The sequence below is a fragment of the Sorex araneus genome, chromosome 6 (assembly GCF_027595985.1).
Source record: "Sorex araneus isolate mSorAra2 chromosome 6, mSorAra2.pri, whole genome shotgun sequence".
Taxonomy (NCBI): domain Eukaryota; kingdom Metazoa; phylum Chordata; class Mammalia; order Eulipotyphla; family Soricidae; genus Sorex; species Sorex araneus.
In genome coordinates, this window is record NC_073307.1 from 1,817,988 (window position 1) to 1,838,368 (window position 20,381).

Below are 20,381 nucleotides of genomic sequence, written 5' to 3' on the forward strand. Positions count from 1 at the left end.
CCATCTGAGCCCCGTCCACCCCGAGGTCTGTCCACCCCATGCCCCTGTGCCAGGCGCGGGGGAAGCCGCTCAGAGCAGCGGGGCGGCAGCAGGACAGAGCTAGACGAGGCCAGGCCGTGTGGACTGAATTTATGCGCCCGCGACCCGCGGCTCCGACTCGGGCCCGGCGGTCCCGGGGCTGCTGTGAGCGGTCCCCCTCGGGGTGCCGTCCAGGGGCTCAGGAGACGTCGGCCAGCGAGGTCACGCGCAGCTCGCGCCGCAGGTCGGCCACGCTGGTGCGCGCCCAGGGCAGGAAGCGCACGCGCCGCGCGCGCCGGGTCAGGTGGAAGCCGTTGTCGCTGAAGCGCCCGGGGATGGGCCCCACGTCCAGCCACACGAAGGCGGCCACGGCCCGCGTCTGCAGCGCGAAGGAGAACGCGTCCCCGTGCTGGGAGATGTCCACCTGCGGGGCGCGGAGGGTCAGGGGCCGCAGAGCCCCGCCCCGGTCTCCCGGCCCCGCCCCCGGCCCCGCCCCCGGCCCCGCCCCCGCCCTCCCCGCCCCTCCCCCTCGCCCAGCCCGCTCACGGTGATGCGTGGGGGGCGCAGCCCCTCGGCGTCCCGGGGCCGAGACAGGAGGAGGTGGTTGGCGGGACCCTGGGGCTCGGCCCCCGCCCGCAGCTGCACCTGCACCAGGCAGGCCCTGCGCGTGCAGTTCCCGCAGCGCGCCAGCAGGGGGCGCAGCGGCTCCCGCAGCAGCAGCGACGTGGCCCCCGGCTCCAGTGTGGTGGGCTCCAGGCTGAGCGAGCAGCGGGGCTGCAGTGAGCTCCAGGCCAGCAGCTGCACCTGCGGGGCACGGGGAGGGGCGGGGGGCTGCTGTGAGCTCCAGGCCGGGGGCTGCACCTGCGGGGGGCGGGGAGGGGGGGCTCGGGGCTGCTGTGAGCTCCAGGCCTGGGGCTGCACCTGCGGGGGGGGGGGGGGCTCAGGGCTCCCGCGAGCTCCAGGCAGGCCGGGGGCTGCACCTGCGGGGGGCGGGGGGCTCGGGGCTGCTGTGAGCTCCAGGCCGGGGGCTGCACCTGCGGGGGGGCTGGGGTGGCTCGGGGCTCCCGCGAGCTCCAGGCAGGCCGGGGGCTGCACCTGCGGGGGGGGGTGGCTCGGGGCTCCCGCGAGCTCCAGGCAGGCCGGGGGCTGCACCTGCGGGGGGGGGGTGGCTCGGGGCTGCTGTGAGCTCCAGGCGGGGGCGGCGGGGTCCAGCCCCCTCCGCTGCGGGGGCCGAAACACCCGGCTGTCCCTGGAGCGCCTCACCTCCAGCTGGACGGTGGCGGGTCCCCGCAGGTCCGACAGCCCGAAGACCAGCAGCGCCCCGTCCTGCTCCACGGGCACCAGCAGCAGCGGCGAGAAGAAGCGGCGGGCGAAGTAGTGCAGCATCTTCCACTTGCCCCCGTGCTCTGCGGGCACAGGGCGTCACCCCCACGCCGGGACCCCCTGCGGGGCCACACCCAGCACCAACCGCCGCCTCCGCCCGGCCGCCCAGCCCGACGCCCTGTGGGAGAGGGTCCTGCCCCAGCCGGGGGGGCTGCACAGCCAGCACCCAGCCAGGTGTGAGGAAGAAGGGGAGGGAGGGGAGGGAAGCGGGAGGGCACAGCCGGACAGACGGACAGAGCCCGTCACACAGGCGTTTCCAGAGGGAAGCGGGAGGGCAGAGACGGACAGACGGACAGAGCCCGTCACACAGGCGTTTCCGGAGGGAAGAGGGAGGGCACAGACAGACAGACGGACAGAGCCCGTCACACAGGCGTTTCCAGAGGGAAGCGGGAGGGCAGAGACGGACAGACGGACAGAGCCCGTCACACAGGCGTTTCCGGAGGGAAGAGGGAGGGCACAGACAGACAGACGGACAGAGCCCGTCACACAGGCGTTTCCGGAGGCCGGTGCCCCGTGCGGCAGGCGCTGAACCTTCCAGTAGCCTGAAACCGCGTGAAGCAGCAGAGGCCACTGGTGTGTCTGCAAACAGCCCTGAGTTCCTGGACCCTGAAACCACCTGCCGCCCCCCCGCCGCACCCTACACCCGCCGGCAGCGCGGCCCGGCCCCCCGGCCACCGCGGGCGTCACCGGTGTGAGCGCTCCCTGCCCTGAGCCGCGCTGCCTCGGTGGGGGGGTGGCCCCCAGGAAGGAGCCCAGGACCCACCGAGCGAGGACCAGGACGGGGCGGGCCAGATGTCGTTGAGCATCCAGTAGAGAGCACCCATGGTGCGGCCCCGGCCGGCCTCCAGCTCGCTGCGGCTGCGCCGGTAGAATTCCGTCTCGGTCTTCACGCACTGGGCCTGCATCACCTGCGGGCGGGACGCTCAGCGCGCGCGCGAGGGTGGCCAGGCCCGGCCCCGCGGGACCCCCGGCCCCACCTGGGTCAGGTAGATGGTCTCTCGGAGCTGGCGGAGCGGGTCTGTGCTCCGGGACAGGTTGAAATTCTGGGCCACCTGCTTCAGCATCTCCTCGTTGCCGTTCTGACGGTGCTGCCGGTGGGCCAAGAAGGAGCTGCCAGAGAACCAGTCCTCGGGGGCGGAGACCTGCGGCGGCGGGGCGGGTGGGGCTGTGGGGCAGGGGGAGCGACCAGAGAGGTGCTGCTCCCCAGGCGACGCCCAGCACCACCGGCTCGCTCACAGCGTCACTGCCCCCGCAGGGAGTGAGGCCGGCGGGACCTGTCCCCGCCCTCGAGCCGGACCCGAGCCAGACTCGAACCCGCGCACCCACCTGCTGCAGCGCGCTGAGGGACGGCCAGGACTGGTAGCCGTACTCGGACACCAGCCGCGCGCGGGGGAAGATGCGCCAGTCCCAGCAGTCGCGCGCGTAGTCGTAGAAGTGCGTGTCCCCGTACAGGCTGCTGTCCGGGTGCTCCGACAGCCAGCCCTCGGCCGCCGTGCGCGCGCCGTTGGTGGGGCTGGACGGGATGAACGGGCGCGTCCCGTCTCCCTGGGGACGCGGCCAGAGGGACGTGTCGGGCGCCGGCAGCACCAGGACGGGCCCCGGGTGCACCCCTCCCCCCCACCCCACCCCCGCCGCTGAGCAGATGGCCCGGGGCGGCCCGGGCACACACCGACAGCACGAGGGCGCGGACGTTCTTCACGTAGAGGGTCACGTAGTCGGCGCGGAAGGCGGCGGCCCGGGCGCCCGTGTGGAACCAGTCGGCCGCCAGCGCCAGCTCGTTCTCGTTGTTGCCGCTCCAGAGGATGACGCAGGGGTGCGGCTTCAGCCTCCGGACCTGGCGGGAGCAGGCGCTGAGGGTGGCCCCAGCCGTGGGCACGCCGAAGCCGCGGGGACTGGGCCCCACCTAGGTGCTGTCCCGGCCCGAGGGTGCCCACATGGGTCCTGCCCACGCCGGGATGCGGGGAGCGTCCCAGACCAAGGCCAGGGCTGGGGCCCGGCTCAGCACCAAGCGACACTGCCCCGAGGGGCCCGGCCATGCCCACTCCCCAGAGCACTTGACATGGCGCAGGGCCTCGGGGCTGGAGAGGCCACAGGGGCCCGAGCCCCCACCTGTGTCCACTGTGGGGGCCGAGACCCTCCCAAGCAGTGCTCAAGGGGTTCCGGGTGGCCACCAGTGGTGCCTCAGGGGTCCAAGGGTGCCGGGGCGCCCACCGGCGTCTGCAGGCACAGGCCGAGGGCATCGCCACGTCACCGCACTGCCCCCGGCTCCTTCCCAGCCACTCCCGCGAGGACCCCGAGGACCCCGTCAGCTCCCAGCATGTCCCTGGGGCTCCTGGCGAACAGCCCGTGGACGCCACACTCGGGACTCAGGGTCTCCCGCTGCCCAGCGACAGCCTCACTGCCGGCACATCACACCCTGAAGGACGCTCAGGCCGCCGGGTGGACCGGGCTGACCAAGAGCCTCAAGCTCAGACAGACAAACGGAGCTACAGCCGCACTGTGTGTGCTCGACCAACACACACAAACCACACTCAGCACGGGGAGGGGGGTGCTGGAAAGGAGGAGAGTGGGGGACACACCTGCAGGACGGGGGACACCTGCAGGACGGGGGACACACCTGCAGGATGGGGGACACACCTGCAGGATGGGGGACACCTGCAGGACGGGGGACACACCTGCAGGACAGGGGACACACCTGCAGGACGGGGGACACACCTGCAGGACGGGGGACACACCTGCAGGACGGGGGACACGTGCAGGACGGGGGACACACCTGCAGGACGGGGGACACACCTGCAGGACGGGGGACACCTGCAGGACGGGGGACACACCTGCAGGACGGGGGACACCTGCAGGACGGGGGACACACCTGCAGGACGGGGGACACCTGCAGGACGGGGGACACACCTGCAGGACGGGGGACACACCTGCAGGACGGGGGACACCTGCAGGACGGGGGACACACCTGCAGGACGGGGGACACCTGCAGGACGGGGGACACACCTGCAGGACGGGGGACACCTGCAGGACGGGGGACACACCTGCAGGACGGGGGACACACCTGCAGGACGGGGGACACCTGCAGGACGGGGGACACCTGCAGGACAGGGACACACCTGCAGGATGGGGGACACACCTGCAGGATGGGGGACACCTGCAGGACGGGGGACACACCTGCAGGACAGGGGACACACCTGCAGGACGGGGGACACACCTGCAGGACGGGGGACACACCTGCAGGACGGGGGACACACCTGCAGGACGGGGGACACGTGCAGGACGGGGGACACACCTGCAGGACGGGGGACACACCTGCAGGACGGGGGACACGTGCAGGACGGGGGACACACCTGCAGGACGGGGGACACACCTGCAGGACGGGGGACACGTGCAGGACGGGGGACACACCTGCAGGACGGGGGACACCCCTGCAGGACGGGGGACACACCTGCAGGACGGGGGACACCTGCAGGACGGGGGACACACCTGCAGGACAGGGACACACCTGCAGGATGGGGGACACACCTGCAGGATGGGGGACACCTGCAGGACGGGGGACACACCTGCAGGACAGGGGACACACCTGCAGGACAGGGACACACCTGCAGGATGGGGGACACCTGCAGGACGGGGGACACACCTGCAGGACGGGGGACACACCTGCAGGACGGGGGACACACCTGCAGGACAGGGGACACACGTGCAGAATGGGGGACACACCTGCAGGACGGGGGACACACCTGCAGGACAGGGGACACACGTGCAGAATGGGGGACACACCTGCAGGACGGGGGACACACCTGCAGGACAGGGGACACACGTGCAGAATGGGGGACACACCTGCAGGATGGGGGACACCTGCAGGACGGGTCACACCTGCAGGACAGGGCGCCTCCTCTCTGACCCTCAGGCCCCTGCGTGAGGCGGGGGAGCCCGGGGCCGTCAGCGGCCGCCCGAGGCCTTACCTGGTGGGCGACCTCCGCGCGCACGGAGCTCAGAAAGGCCTCGTCCGTGGGGTACAGGGCGCAGGCGAACATCAGGTCCTGCCACACCTGCCGGGGAGGGGCGGGGCAGGGCTGTGAGGGACTGCAGCAGGGACGGGCTGGACACCCCCCGGGCTCCCCCGCACAGGGTGGACCCCGGGCCGGGAGGCCGCACATTTAACCACGGGTGGACGGGGACACATGGGCAGTGCCAGGGCAGCACTGAGCTGCCAGAAAGGCCTGCAGGACAGTCGGCGTCCTTGGAGACAGAAACGCTCCACACGCACACGCAGGCACACGCGTGCACACGGGCATGCACATACACGCGCACACGCATACATGCATACCAACACACGCACACGCGTGCACACGGGCATGCACATACACGCGCACACACATAGATGCATACTGATACACGCACACACGTGCACACGGGCATGCACATACACGCGCACACGCATACATGCATACCGACACACGCACACGTGTGCACACGGGCATGCACATACATGCGCACACACGCATAGATGCATACCGACACACGCACACACGTGCACACTCACACGTGCACAGAACCCCGGGGCCCCGCAGTACTGTGAGTCACGAGTTTCCACCTTGATACCTGCGGCTGACGCGGTCTCCGGCAGCCAGTCACAGCCGCCCGTGCGACCGTGGACGCACACAGGAAACTAAAATCACGGAGAAGTGAGAGGCTCTGCTCCTGGGCAGGGGAGGGCGCCCACCGTGCTCCGGGCCAGGACAGCCCAGAGCACTGCCCGGTGCTCAGACAAGAACAGGGCGGGGCTGCGGAGGGGCCTGCCGGGCTCCCAGAGACCCTCAGAGCAGAGCCCGCCCCAGCACGGAAACCCCCGGCGGGCCCACAGGACACGCTTTCCCAGGAGCCGACCTGTCTGGCCGGCACAGCCCAGGCTCCAGCACGCCCCACAGGCCCCGCCCAGGAAAACACTGTGCCCAGCGGGACTGGGGCGAGGAAGCTCACCCCCGTAGGTAAGCCCCGCAGGGCTGCGTCTGCAGGCACCCCTCCCCGACAAGCAAGACTCCGCCACGCTGAGCCCTGCCACCAAGCAGCTGAGGGGAGGGTACACACGCACACACTCCCACACACTCCCCCCCCCCACACACACACTCTCACACACACACACTCCCACATACTCCACACACACTCCCACATACTCTACATACTCCCCCCCACACACACACTCCCCCGGACACACTCCCACATACTCCACACACACTCCCACACACACTCCCACATACTCCACACACTCTCCCAAATACCCTTACACACGCTCACACACTCCCACAAACCCTCACACACACACACACACCCTCACACACTCACTCCCACATACTCCACAACACACTCCCATATAACCCCCCCACACTCACACACACACTCCTACACACACTCCCACATACCTCCCACACACATTCCCACACACATAATCACACACACACTCCCCCACACCCACACACACTCCCACATACTCCCACACACACTCCCACATGCTTACATACACACTCCCCCACATTCCCATACACACTCCCACACACACTGCCCCATACCCCCCACACTCCCACACACATACCCCATACATACACTCCCTCACACACTCCCCCACATTCCCACACACACACTCCCACATACACACACGCTCACACACATTCCCCCACACACACGTTCTCATACACTTCCACACTCTCCCCCCCCCACAGACCCGCTCCCACTCCCACAGACTCCCACACACGCTCCCGCACTCACCATGATCCCCAGCTGGTCGCAGAGTCTGTAGAACTCGTCCTGCTCGTAAACGCCTCCTCCCCAGACCCGGAGCACGTTCATGTTCGCGTCCACCGCAGACTGCAAGAGGCGCCGCAACCTGCAGGGGAGAATCTAAGAGCAAACGCTGACCCAGAACCCGGGGGTCAAACAAAGTCATTCAAAATGCTTCCTGGCCGAGGACTCCATTTCTGAGTTTTGTTACAAGACACAGCTCGAAGCTGTAACGGTCTGGATGCTGTGATGCCAAGGGAGAGGAGGAAAGGAGGGGCGAGTAAGGGAGGCGGAGGGAGGAGAAGGGAGGGGGGCCCGCAGCCCGGGCTGCCGTGGGGGCACACGGGGACCTGGGCGCTTACAGGGCGGGCGTCACCCTGTCCTGGAAGGCGTCCGCGGGGATCCAGTTGGAGCCCTTCAGGAATATGGGGACGCCGTTAATCTTGAAGTAGAAGCTCAGCCCCTCGGACCCTTCTATCTGCTCTTCCACAAGCTCCACGGTCCGAAAATAGACCTAGGGGAGCAGAATCGGGACTCAGAACCTGCTAAGAACACGGGCTAGCGACTCTAAGGAAAGGGAAGCAGGAAAGCCTTTCACACATGTGTGCACAAACACGCACCCGTCCGTGCACACACACACACGCATACATACACGCATGCACACATACATGCAACGTGCACTCACACTCATGTATACATGCATGCGCACACAGATGCGTGTGCATGCACGCTCATGCACGGAACCTGCACGCATGCATTCATACACACACCTGCGCGTGCACACGGCAGCGCCTGCAGGCTGGGACCCGCGTTCCTGCGCTCGAGTACAGTCCCAGGGAGGCCCCTTGTCCAGCGGCGTCCAGCCCCGGCTCACCCTAGCCGACTCTGTGACCCGGGTGTCTCCCTCCAGCACAAACTCAACGGTCATGTTGTAGCCCGTCTGGTTCCCGTGCCCGTGAGGCCACCAGGTCTCCACGCTGATATTCTTTAAGGAACAAAAAGGAAACAACGTGAGTCATTCTAAGTAGCCCGGAGGGTTCTGCCTAAAACTATGACTCTCCCTCCCCGTATGATTCCGAACCAAAATCATCAGGATGCCGGGACCGAGCGACAGCACAGCGGGGAGGGCGCCTGCCCACTGGGACCTGCCCTGGCTCGATCCCCAGCACCCCATAGGCTTCCAGAGCTGGCCAGGAGTGAGCCCAGAGCACAGAGCCAGGAGTGAGCCCCGAGCACAGAGCCGGGAGTGAGCCCCGAGCACAGAGCCGGGAGTGAGCCCCGAGCACAGAGCCAGGAGTGAGCCCTGAGCACAGAGCCGGGAGTGAGCCCCGAGCACAGACCCGGGAGTGAGCCCCGAGCACAGAGCCGGGAGTCAGCCCTGAGCACAGAGCCGGGAGTGAACCCTGAGCACAGAGCCAGGAGTGAGCCCTGAGCACAGAGCCAGGAGTGAGCCCTGAGCACAGAGCCAGGAGTGAACCCCGAGCACTGAGCTGGGAGTCAGCCCCGAGCACAGAGCCGGGAGTGAGCCCCGAGCACAGAGTCGGGAGTGAGCCCTGAGCACATAGCCGGGAGTGAGCCCTGAGCACAGAGCCAGGAGTGAGCCCTGAGCACAGAGCCAGGAGTGAACCCCGAGCACTGAGCTGGGAGTCAGCCCCGAGCACAGAGATGGGAGTGAGCCCAGAGCACAGAGCCGGGAGTGAGCCCTGAACACAGAGCCGGGAGTGAGCCCCGAGCACAGAGCCGGGAGTCAGCCCCAAGCACAGAGCTGGGAGTGAGCCCCGAGCACAGAGCCGGGAGTCAACCCCGAGCACAGGAGCACAGGGCTGGAACCCCAGGTGGTGGGTGTCCATCTCCCGTTTGTTGGGGGGAGGGTCACGCCCCGCAGTGACGGGGCATGCGGAGCCGGGGGCAAAGCCCGTCCTGCCCAGCGCCAGGACTCACGGGGCGGACGGGCACCGACAGCTCCACGACGCTCCTTCCGGGCCGGAGTTCAATGGCGAGCTCCTGCCGCGTCTGCAGCTCAGGCACAGTGACGACCGCAAGGCCACCGAGCGGCTTCGCGCTGTCCACGTCAAAGGCGGCTTCGGCTTCAATACGCCACGTCCGCACGGACTCATCTGAGGCAGAGGAGTCGTGCTACGCCAAGGCTGTGCGTGCTCACGCTGCGTGTGGTGCTGTGTGTGTGAGACTGTGAGTATGTGACTGTGAGTGGTTGTGTCTGCGTGAGACTGTGTGGGTGAGACTGTGCTTGACACTGTGTGATTGTGTGTGGGTGAAACTGAGGTTGTGAATGTGTGAAACTAAGGGGTTGAGACTGTATGTGTGTATGTGTGAGACTGTGTGGGGGTGAGACTGTGTGTGTGTGACACTGTATGTGACACTGTGTGTGTGAGACTGTGTGTGTGAGAGTGTGAGTGTGAGTGTGCGAGACTGTGTGTGGGTGAGACTGTGTGAGGCTGTGTGTGGGGACTGGGAGCACTCACCGCACAGGGGCCCGGGGACTGGGAGCACCCACCACACAGGGGCCCGGGGACTGGGAGCACTCACCGCATAGGGCCCCGGGGACTGGGAGCACCCACCGCACGGGGCCCCGGGGACTGGGAGCACTCACCGTACAGGGCCCCGGGGACTGGGAGCACCCACCGCACAGGGCCCCGGGGACTGGGAGCACTCACCACACAGGGCCCCGGGGACTAGGAGCACCCACCGCACGGGGCCCCGGGGACTGGGAGCACTCACCGTACCGCGGCGCGAAGGTTAAGTAGTCCAGGCGGCAGACGCTGAAGCCCTCCAGCCGCACCCCCTGCCAGATGCCCTGGGTGGGGAAGGCGGGGCCCCAGTCCCAGCTGAAGGAGCACTGCGCCTGGGGGGGCACGGCCGTCAGCGGGCAGGGAGGTGCCGCCCGCCCCCCCCCCGCCCAGCAGGCGTCCAGCCCTGGGCCCAGGACGCCTCCCCCACCCGCGTCTGGCTGCCGCGTGCTGGAAGCCGGGCGGGTGGGGGTGGAGCAGGGGCGCCTGACAGGGGGGACCCCAGCAAGGAGGGGCAGGAGGGGTAGGAGGGGCAGAATCAGGGGGTCCCGCGCATCTGTGCTGCGGAAACCAGCCTCCAGCTAGGCCCCCCACGCCCTCTGACCCGGACCCCAGGCCCGGCCCCCCCGCCAGGCCGGCGCGTGGGCGGCACCTTCCGGATGAAGTTCACGTGGCACTCGCCCTTCTGCACGGGCGGGGGGCAGGCGGGCGGCACGGGGCCGCCGGGGTAGGCGGCGCTCTGCTCCGCGGCGTAGCGCACGGCCGACCGCAGGCGCACCTCCAGCCGGTTCTCGGCCCGGAGCACGCGGCTGACGTCAAAGCTCTGCGGGACAGGCAAGAGGGGACCCTCAGGACGGCCACGGCGGCCCCTCCACACCCCACGGGAAGCCCTTCCCGACGCCCCTGCCACGGCGGCCCCAGTGGCACCTGGAGGAGGTCCTCCCCCTGGTCCTCCCCCTGACCCTCCCCCGGTCCTCCCCCGGTCCTCCCCCTGGCCCTCCCCCTGGTCCTCCCCCTGGCCCTCCCCCTGACCCTCCCCCTGGCCCTCCCCCTGACCCTCCCCCTGATCCTCCCCCTGGTCCTCCCCCTGGCCCTCCCCCTGACCCTCCCCCTGGCCCTCCCCCTGGCCCTCCCCCGGCCCTCCTCCCGGTCCTCCCCCCGGCCCTTTCCCCGTCCTCCCCCTGGCCCTCCCCATGGACCTTCCCCCTGGTCCTCCCCCTGGCCCTCCCCCTGGCCCTCCCCCCGACCCTCCCCCTGGCCCTTTCCCCGTCCTCCCCCTGGCCCTCCCCCTGGCCCTCCCCCTGACCCTCCCCCTGACCCTCCCCCCGGTCCTCCTCCAGCCCTCCCCCCGACCCTCCCCCCGGCCCTCCCCCCGACCCTCCCCCCGGCCCTCCCCCCGACCCTCCCCCCGTCCTCCCCCCGGCCCTCCCCCTGGCCCTTCCCCCGGTCACAACCAGCCATGGGAGCAGGCAGAGGGCCGGGACAGGGCCTGCCTGCCGTCCCCCTCCCCTCGGGGCCAGCTGTGAAGGGCCAGGAAGTCCTCCCTGGACAGCTGCTGCCAGACCACCAACAGCCCCCAGAGGAGGCGCTGGAAACCGACACCAGACACAGCAGCAGGGGCGGTGACTGCCCAGTGGCTCCTGTCACACATGCACATGCACCTGGCACATTACATACACGCATGTATGCAAACATGCATCAGACAGGAATGCATGTGCCATGCATACACACTCATGTACACATACACATGTGTGAATTCATGCACACAGGCTCACATATGAACACATTCATGCATGCACATGTACATACACTCATGCAAAGACACATAAGCATTAATACCTATATGCACACGCAGGCACACACAGGCACATGCACTTATGTACACATATATTGGTACACTATCGCTCCTCGTTCGGGTAGGGCGTCTGCCTTGCACTCGGCCGACCCAGATTTGATTCCTCTGTCCCTCTTGGAGAACCCAGCAAGCTACCGAGAGTATCCCGCCCGCATGGCAGAGCCTGGCAAACTCCCTGTGGCATATTCGATATGCCAAAACAATAACAAGTCTCAAAATGGAGACGTTACTGGTGCCCGCACAAACAAATCGATGAACAACAGGAAGACAGTGCTACAGCGCTATACTGGTACACATTCACATGCACACACATGCATACACATATGCACACTCATGTATGCACTCATACACATATATGCACATGTACTCATGCAGACACATATGCACTCATGCAGACACATATGCACATGCGCATACACATATATGCACACATTCATATACACATATGCACATATACACATGCATATTCATGTACACGCTCATGCACACACATATCACACATTCTGCGCACATTCATGAATACATACATACGCATGCACACACTCATGCATGCAAATGCTTACTTATACAGATACTCATGCACACATATGCACACATACTCATACAGACATATGCACAGTCATATGCACATGCTCATGCACACACATATGCACGTTCATGCACATTCATGCACACCCTCATGTACACATATTTATGCATACTCATACACACACATAAGCACACATACTCATGTGCACACTTATGCACACATGCACTCATGTACACACATGCATACACTCCTGCACACATATGCACACACATGCACTCATGCACACATGCGTGCACACACGCACACACATGCATGTGCACTCATGCACACCTCCGGGCACAGGTGCCCACACTGCCTGTGGACTCCACGGGTCGCCACTCACATATCTGACGAACATGTTGTCTGTCTTTCCAATGGTCACATTATTCAGCAGGATCTGGGCCACTGTGTCCACTCCATCAAAAACCAGGTAAATATTCTTCCATTTCCTGAGAGAAAAGATTTTTACGGTATAGGAAGTGCTGGCTTAGGTGCGTCCCTTCGTTACTAAGGACTAAAGGAATGGGGCGGAGACAGTGCGGCAAGGCACCTGCCTCCCGTGGGGCCGATCCTATCTCATCCCCCGCACCCCGTACGGTTCCCCACGCCCGACCAGCTCAGGGAAGCCCCGAGCAGCAGACAAGACAACCACAGCGAGGACGGCGAAGGCCTTTCCGCACGGCAGGGCCGCGTAACTGCCCCCTGCTTCGGGGGGGGGGGGTCCTGCTGCAGGCCTGGGGGCACGGCCGGGCCCGTCCACAGCCGCAGAGCGAACGGCCCAAGGCTGCCCAGAGGCGGCTGCCGTCAATGGGCAGCGCAGGGGGGGCAGCCCAGGGGCCCAGGGGGGCCCAGACAGTGAGGGGTAGGGCCACGGGGGGGCGGCGGGCAGCCCAGGGGGCCGGACAGTGAGGGGCAGGGCCACGGGGGGGGGGGCAGCCCAGGGGGCCCGGACAGTGAGGGGCAGGGCCGTAGGGGGGCAGCCCAGGGGCCCTGACAGTGAGGGGCAGGGCTGAGGGGGGCAGCCCAGGGGGCCGGACAGTGAGGGGCAGGGCCGTAGGGGGGCAGCCCAGGGGCCCGGACAGTGAGGGGCAGGGCCGTAGGGGTGGGGAGGGGCAGCCCAGGGGCCGGACAGTGAGGGGCAGGGCCGAGGGGGGCAGCCCAGGGGGCCTGGCAGGCCATGGGAGACGCCGAGAAGCCCCTGGACACGCAGGCTCCTGAGCCCAGGCCAACGCGGCAGGCGGGGCCAAGGGTCACCGCGGGGCACATCCCAAGTCCGCCCCCGCCCCCTCCTCAGGGTCCCGAAAGACTCGGGCGGAATCGCGAGACAGAGAAGCTGGTGCCAAGGACAGTGACAGCAGAGCCGGGGGCCCCGTACCTGAGCTCGGCTGGGAGCGTGAAGTCCCTGCTGTAGGTCCAGCTGTCCAGGGCCACCCACCTGGTCTCCAGGTCACTGAATCTGTAGTAAGGGTCCTGCAGGGTGAGGCTGCAGTCACCGGCCCTGACCAGACAGGCCAGAGCCCGAAGCGTCACGCAGCAACGCTCACGCCAACAGCCGTGCGCCGAGTGCAGGGCCCGGGGGTGCGGGCAGCGTGAGCCTCCCTGCCCGCTCTGACAGGACGAGCCCCTGCCCCGCTCTGACAGGACCAGCACCCTGCCCCACTCTGACAGGACAACCTCCCTGCCCTGCTCTCTCTGACAGGACGAACTCCCTGCCCGCTCTGACAGGATGAGCCCCTGCCCCGCTCTCTCTGACAGGACGAGCCCCCTGCCCCGCTCTCTCTGACAGGACGACCTCCCTGCCCGCTCTGACAGGACAATCTCCCTGCCCCGCTCTGACAGGACAATCTCCCTGCCCCGCTCTGACAGGACCAGCCCCCTGCCCGCTCTGACAGGACCAGCCCCCTGCCCGCTCTGACAGGACGACCTCCCTGCCCCGCTCTCTCTGACAGGACGACCTCCCTGCCCCGCTCTCTCTGACAGGACGACCTCCCTGCCCCACTCTCTCTGACAGGACGAGCCCCTGCCCCGCTCTGACAGGACCAGCACCCTGCCCCACTCTGACAGGACAACCTCCCTGCCCTGCTCTCTCTGACAGGACGACCTCCCTGCCCCACTCTCTCTGACAGGACGAGCTCCCTGCCATGCTCTCTCTGACAGGACGACCTCCCTGCCCCGCTCTCTCTGACAGGACGAGCCCCCTGCCCCGCTCTGACAGGACAACCTCCCTGCCCCGCTCTCTCAGACAGGACAGCCGCCCTGCCCCGCTCTCTCTGACAGGACGACCTCCCTGCCCTGCTCTCTCTGACAGGACGAGCCCCCTGCCCCGCTCTCTGTGTCGGGAGAGGAATCCTCCTGGAAGCTAAAGTTATGGCCTTGGGGGTGTGCACACGGTTGGCTGCAGGAGGACCCGGGGACAGCAGAAGCCTCGGGTACAGCTGGGAAGCTCTTTCTGTTTGTTGGCTTAGAACAGGTTCCAGGAGTGTTCCGGATCTTTCTGGAAAGGGTCAACTACTCTGGAGGCCCTCAGCTCTGAGCTTTTAAGGCCACAGCAGTCGGCACTCCTCCCCCTCAGGTCGTAAAGAAACTCAGAACAGAGTTCAGAAGGAGTCACGCACGGAGAACCGTGGGAACGCCTTCTACAGAGGAGCAGGCGTGCAGACGCCTCAGCGGGCCTGGCGGGAGGCCCGGGTTCCAGCCCCAGCACCGCAGGCTCCCCCAGGCACTGCCGGGAGCGAGCCTGGAGCATCCAGAGGTGGCCGCCAAGGACGCCCAGGGCAGGGCAGGCGGACAGCACAGCAGGTGGCCCCTGCCCCGCACGCGGCCCACCCAGCACTGGGCTGCGAGAGCCGCACAGCGCCATGAGGCGCCTGCCGTGGACACGGCCACCCAGGCTTAGCCCCAGCACCCCACATGGTACCCAGTACCCCGCCAGGAGTGACCTGAGCACCGCTGGGTGAGGTCGAAGCAAACAAGACAAAACCCCAGAGTACCTCAAAGAGCTAAAGCAGCCCCAAGAAGAACGACGTCGCGTGCCCCGAATCCAGCTAAACGCCAGAGCGACAGTGACCAAAACGAAACGGTCTTGAGACGGGGGTCAACACACAAAGCAACGGCGAGAAGAGAGAGCCCAGGACCGGGCAGGGCGCAAGGCCACACCAGCCCTGGACACCAACTGCAGAGGCCTGCTGTCTGCGAATCCCCGTGGACACCAGGCTGCTGGGACAGCACGCAGTGGACGAGCACGCGGTGTGTGTGTGTGTGTGTGTGTGTGTGTGTGTGTGTGTGTGTGTGTGTGTGTGAGGCCCTGGTTCGATCCCCAGCACAGAAGCTCCGAGGAGTTTCCGGAGAGAGTTCTCTCTCTGGGCTGGAGGGAGCTCAAAGGCTGGGCACCGCCTGCATGCTCCAGGCTCACTGCATGGTCCCCAGAGCACTGCCACCCGAGCACCCCCGTGGCAGAGCCAGGGAGTCCCCACGCAGGTCTCCGAGCACTGCCGATTAAGGCTCCCGAGGCCTGCAGGTGCCCTCCGAGAGCAAGCCCGGCCTTGGAGCCAGCCCCGCCCGCTCCCAGCTCTGTCCTGTTCTCTGTGCCAAGAAAACTCGGCCCCTTCACGCACTTTATCAGAAGGACTCCTGCATGCGGCCACCTGATCCAGACGACTCTCCGTGAGTTCCGTGTGGTGGCTGTGACAGGCACTCCCAGCTCCAGAGGCTCCCAGAGCAGTGCTCGGGGCGGGGACAGTGCTGGGTGCCTGCGCGCAGAGCCCGTGGAGGGAGCTTGCTGGCCTCGGACACTGGGAGAACAGCCTCACGGTGGCACGGAGGAGTGACACAGCTGGCGTCCACAACACGAACCCGAGAGGCCCAAATGCCAAGGAGCGGGCTCACAGGGGCACTGCAGAGGAGCAGGCAGCGCTGCCCCGGTGGGGGGTCGGTGCCCGGACTCCGGAAACCTCAGGGCGTAATGAGAGGCCGGGGACCCACCGCCGAGGGGCCCAGCTCCCTCCCAAGCCCAGAGCCTGCAGCTCCTGCGGTCAGCCTCACCCTCTGGGCACAAAGGCAAGACCCCCCTCCCCCCGGCCCGAACCTTGAACACAGCCCCGGGGCCAAAGCCAGCTGTCACGAGCTATTTGCTCACTAAAAACAGGACCAGAGATAGCGCGGGAGGTGCAGTGCGGCCTTGCTGGGCCCCCCCTAGCACCCTGAGCACCGCGGGAGTCATCCCTGAGCACAGCTGGGTGTGGGCCAAACACTAAGGGAAGGAGAGCACCGCCTAAGGGCGGGGGACGGCCCACACAGCCTGGCGGGACCCCTGCCCAGCTGCGACCCCCAGCCCAGCCCAGGTCCCACTGAGCTACACACCAAGGAACTTAATTAACTCTGAAAAACGTTTCCCTCAAGGCAACAGGCAGTGGGGGCAGGCGCTGGCCTTGCACACAGCGGACCCGGGTTCGATCCCCAGCACCCCATGTCTTCCCCCGAGCACCGCCAGGCGTGATCCCCGGGCACAGAGCCCGGAGTAAGTCCTGAGCACCGCCTTGCTGCTGCAGACCCCCAGTCTGACCCCTGCAGTGCACAGGCGCCAGCGCCGGGGCTGAGCCGAGTGACCCGGGCTCGTGCCCACCGGCAGTGCTCGGGATCACGCCTGACGGCCAGCAAGGCCAGTGCCCTCCCTGCTGTCCTCCGACTGACCCGAGTCCCTTTTGGACGCACGTTCTAGGCTGCAGCAGCCCCTGCAAAGCGCTTCCCCGACCCGGTTCAGGGTGAGCTGGGGCAGCCCGGCCCTCACCGGCCCGGGACTCGGAGACGGGGCGCGGGGGCCTGGAGGAGGGCGCGGGGAGCCCGTGCGGGGGCGCGTGCCGGGTTGGGGGGCGTGGGGTGGGGGGCGCGTACCTGGATGAGGCCCCGCCGCCACAGGGCCGTGTGCACGCAGCCCGGCACGGCCGCCGGCAGCTCCACCGAGCCGTTCGCGCTGCGCAGCGTCCAGGTGCCCGCCAGGCTGTAGCTGCCCGCCGAGGCCCCGGTCAGCGCCGGGCACAGCGCGAGCAGCAGCGGCCAGAGCAGGGCCGGCGGCCGCGGGCGGAGGGGCATGCTGCGGCGCCGCCCGGCCCGGGGCTGCTGCACGCGGGGCCGCTGGACGCGGGGCCGCTGGACGCCGAGCAGCTGGACCCGGGGCTGCTGCACGCGGGGCTGCTGGACGCGGGGCTGCTGGACCCGGGGCTGCTGGACTCGGGGCTGCTGGACGCGGGGCTGCTGGACCCGGGGCTGCTGGACGCGGGGCAGCTGCACCCGGGGCTGCTGGACGCGGGGCTGCTGGACCCGGGGCTGCTGGACGCGGGGCTGCTGGACCCCGGGCTGCTGCACGCGGGGCCTCTGGACCCGGGGCCGCTGGACGCCGAGCAGCTGGACCCGGGGCTGCTGGACGCGGGGCCGCTGGACCCGGGGCCGCTGGACGCCGAGTAGCTGGACCCGGGGCTGCTGGACTCGGGGCTGCTGGACGCGGGGCCGCTGGACGCGGGGCCTCTGGCCGCGGGGCTGCTGGACGCGGGGCCTCTGGACCCGGGGCTGCTGGACGCGGGGCCGCTGGACGCGGGGCTGCTGGACCCGGGGCTGCTGGACGCGGGGCCTCTGGACCCGGAGGCTGCTGGACCCCGGGCTGCAGGATGCGGAAGGGCTCGGAGCGCGCGGAAGAGGCGCCCGCGCTCCCCGGGCCCGCCCCTACCCGAACCGGGGCCCCGCCCGTATGACCCCCCAGGCCCCGCCCCGCCCCGGGCCCCGCCCATCTGGCCCAGGCCCCGCCCGCCCGCAGCCTGGTGGCGCTGGACTGGCCGCGCCCTGCGCCCCAGCGGCCGGCAGCTGTCCCGACAGGCCCAGGCGGCGGATGCGAGAGCGGCCCCCGGAGCGGCTGCGCCCCCACCCCGGGACAGCCCCCCGCTGGGCCTGGGGAGCCGGGCCCCACCCCCAGGCCCGGCCCCGCCGCAGCCCGGGGCCTCCTTGGTCCCATCAGGAGCGGCCACCAGGCCCCAGGCCCGTGTCACCGCACCTGCGAGCCCGGGCGCCCCAGCTGGGGGCCACAGACGCACGTGGGCAGCCACAGGAGGCCCCTGTCTGGCTGAGCACCGGAAAGTGCTCCCCAGACAAGGTCTGCCTAGAGCACTGGAGCCAGAGTCTGGACGGGACAGGCTGAGGGATAGGCCCGAGGATGGAGGGGGGGAGAGGAAGGAGCGCCAAGAGATCGCACAGGCCCGTGGGCGGGCGGTGGGCTCCTTCCCTTCAGAGAGCGCCCACCGCGGGGCCCGCCGGGGTGTATGTTGGTGCTATTGGACGCTTTTAGCTTTGGGCCGCATTTGGCTGTGCCCAGGGGTTGCTCCTGTCTCTGTGCTCGGAGATCACTCCTGGGGGCCTGAGGGTCGTCTGCGTGCACCCATGCCTGGCAGGCACGTGCCGAGCTCGCTGGGTCCAGCCACAGGCCGGGCACAACAGCTCACTGGACACAGAGGGGCCGCACGGCAAAGGCCTCAGGAGAACCCGCCCCTCCCCGGGGAGCAGAGGGCGCCCCCACAGGCCCAGCCGAGGGCCACCAGTCTCTGCATGTCTCCAGTGCAGCGAGCACTCAGCCCGGCAGGAAGGAGCACAGGCAGACCCCAAAGAGCACCAGCAGGGGTGTGGCCCTCTCGGGCCCAGGGGCTGGTGCCATGGAGCAGGCCGTGGGGGGCGGGGCGGGTCCCCAGCAGTGTCGTGGCACGGACCCGGGGCCCCAGGCTCTCGCAGGCTGCTCTGGCACCTCTCCCGGCCGCCGGGACGTCGCTGAAAGGGTGTGTGTCTGTCTGTCCTGGGAGGGGGCCTCGGGCCAGCCCGGCAGCCCGGCCCAGATAAAGTCCCCCCCACACCCAGACCTTTGGTCACGTCTCGCTGACTCACTCTCCCCTCTGGGGCACAGGCGGAAGTCCTCCCCTCTGGGACCAGAGCCCCGTCACAGTCCGCCGGGACTCGGGTGGAGGAACAGTATGCTCGGGGCAGGAAGCGCCCGCGGCCCTCCCTGGTGACCTGCCCCCACTGGGCACACACGCAGTGGTGGGGTGCCTCTCGCATGAACAGTGCTCCCCAACCCTCTCAGACACGGCAGAGCACAAGGGGCCTGGACCCTGGGCCCTGGGGCTTCCTGGTCAGGGTTTCTCAGGTCCTGGAGCCACCCTGGGCCAGAGCAGCTGCACACACACAAACACGCACCTGCATACGCACACGCACACATACACACATGCACAGGCAGGTGCATACACGCACATGCACACACACACATACACATGCATACACTCACACACATATGCATACACAAACACGCACATGCACACATACACACATGCATTCACGCACACGCATGCACATGCACACACATGTGTGCATACACGCACACACACACGCACGCACACACATGCATTCACACACACATACACATGTACACACGCACATGCATACATGCATAGACACGCACACACACACACATACGGAGGCCTTGAGGGGACGCTGCTCTCCGTGTCAAGGCGGCGGCTGGAGCTGCACCCCGGCTAGACCCCCAGCTCACAGGCAGAGGCACTGGCCCACGGACACTCGCCCAGTGCCGGGATGTGCCCGAGGCCACCCAGGGCATTTGCGGATGTGGAGGGAAGGGGCGAGGCAGGCGGGCCGCAGTGGGCACAGGGACACGCAGTGTTGGCCCAGGCGGTGCTCCCAGCCCCCACCGTCTCCGAAGCTGACCGCTGGGCCAATGATGGGTCACGTGTCAACTTCGGTTAATCCTCTCTGGTTTGTTCTGACACCACAGTGCTCAGGAGCAACCCGCAGCTGATGCGCTGTCCGTCCCAGAGCTGAGCAAGGGACCATGTGGTCCCAGGGACCGACCTGGGCCTCTCCCGTGTGAAACACGTGCTCCGGCCCTGCAGTTCTCTGGGGGCTGAGCACATGATCCTGGCACCGTGGGGTCCCCTGAGTACTGCCCCGAGGCCCCTCAGCCCCTCACGCTCAGAGCTGAGTGTGGCCCCAAGATCAAAGACATAATAATCCTGCTTTCGTCAGTTTCCAGCTGAGCCATTCTATTCCGCCTGCTTTGTGCCTTTTCCTTTCTTTGCGGGGGGGGGGGGGGGGGGGGCGGGCTGTGGGCCGCACCCGGCTTTGCTCGGGGTTACTCCCGGCCCCGAGCTCAGCGACCTCTCCAGGTCAGTGGGGAGTCCCACAAGCGCCCCACCTGTTGTACTCT

The 20,381-nt window shown here is 67.6% G+C and overlaps 1 protein-coding gene across 1 annotated transcript; it reads right to left on the reverse strand.

Annotated features, from left to right (window-relative positions):
• Positions 1 to 69: 69 nt before the first annotated feature.
• MANBA (mannosidase beta) lies at positions 70 to 17,838 on the reverse strand. The gene is made up of 17 exons (XM_055141690.1): positions 17,021 to 17,838; positions 13,506 to 13,600; positions 12,474 to 12,579; positions 10,360 to 10,530; positions 9,919 to 10,042; positions 9,121 to 9,296; positions 8,054 to 8,164; positions 7,542 to 7,693; positions 7,168 to 7,285; positions 5,367 to 5,453; positions 3,071 to 3,235; positions 2,728 to 2,946; positions 2,379 to 2,543; positions 2,165 to 2,309; positions 1,282 to 1,424; positions 565 to 822; positions 70 to 442 (listed from the first exon to the last, which is right to left on the reverse strand). Exons 1-17 carry the CDS (start codon positions 17,216 to 17,218, stop codon positions 218 to 220), a joined length of 2,658 nt encoding a protein of 885 aa, XP_054997665.1. The 5' UTR covers positions 17,219 to 17,838; the 3' UTR covers positions 70 to 217.
• Positions 17,839 to 20,381: the final 2,543 nt, after the last annotated feature.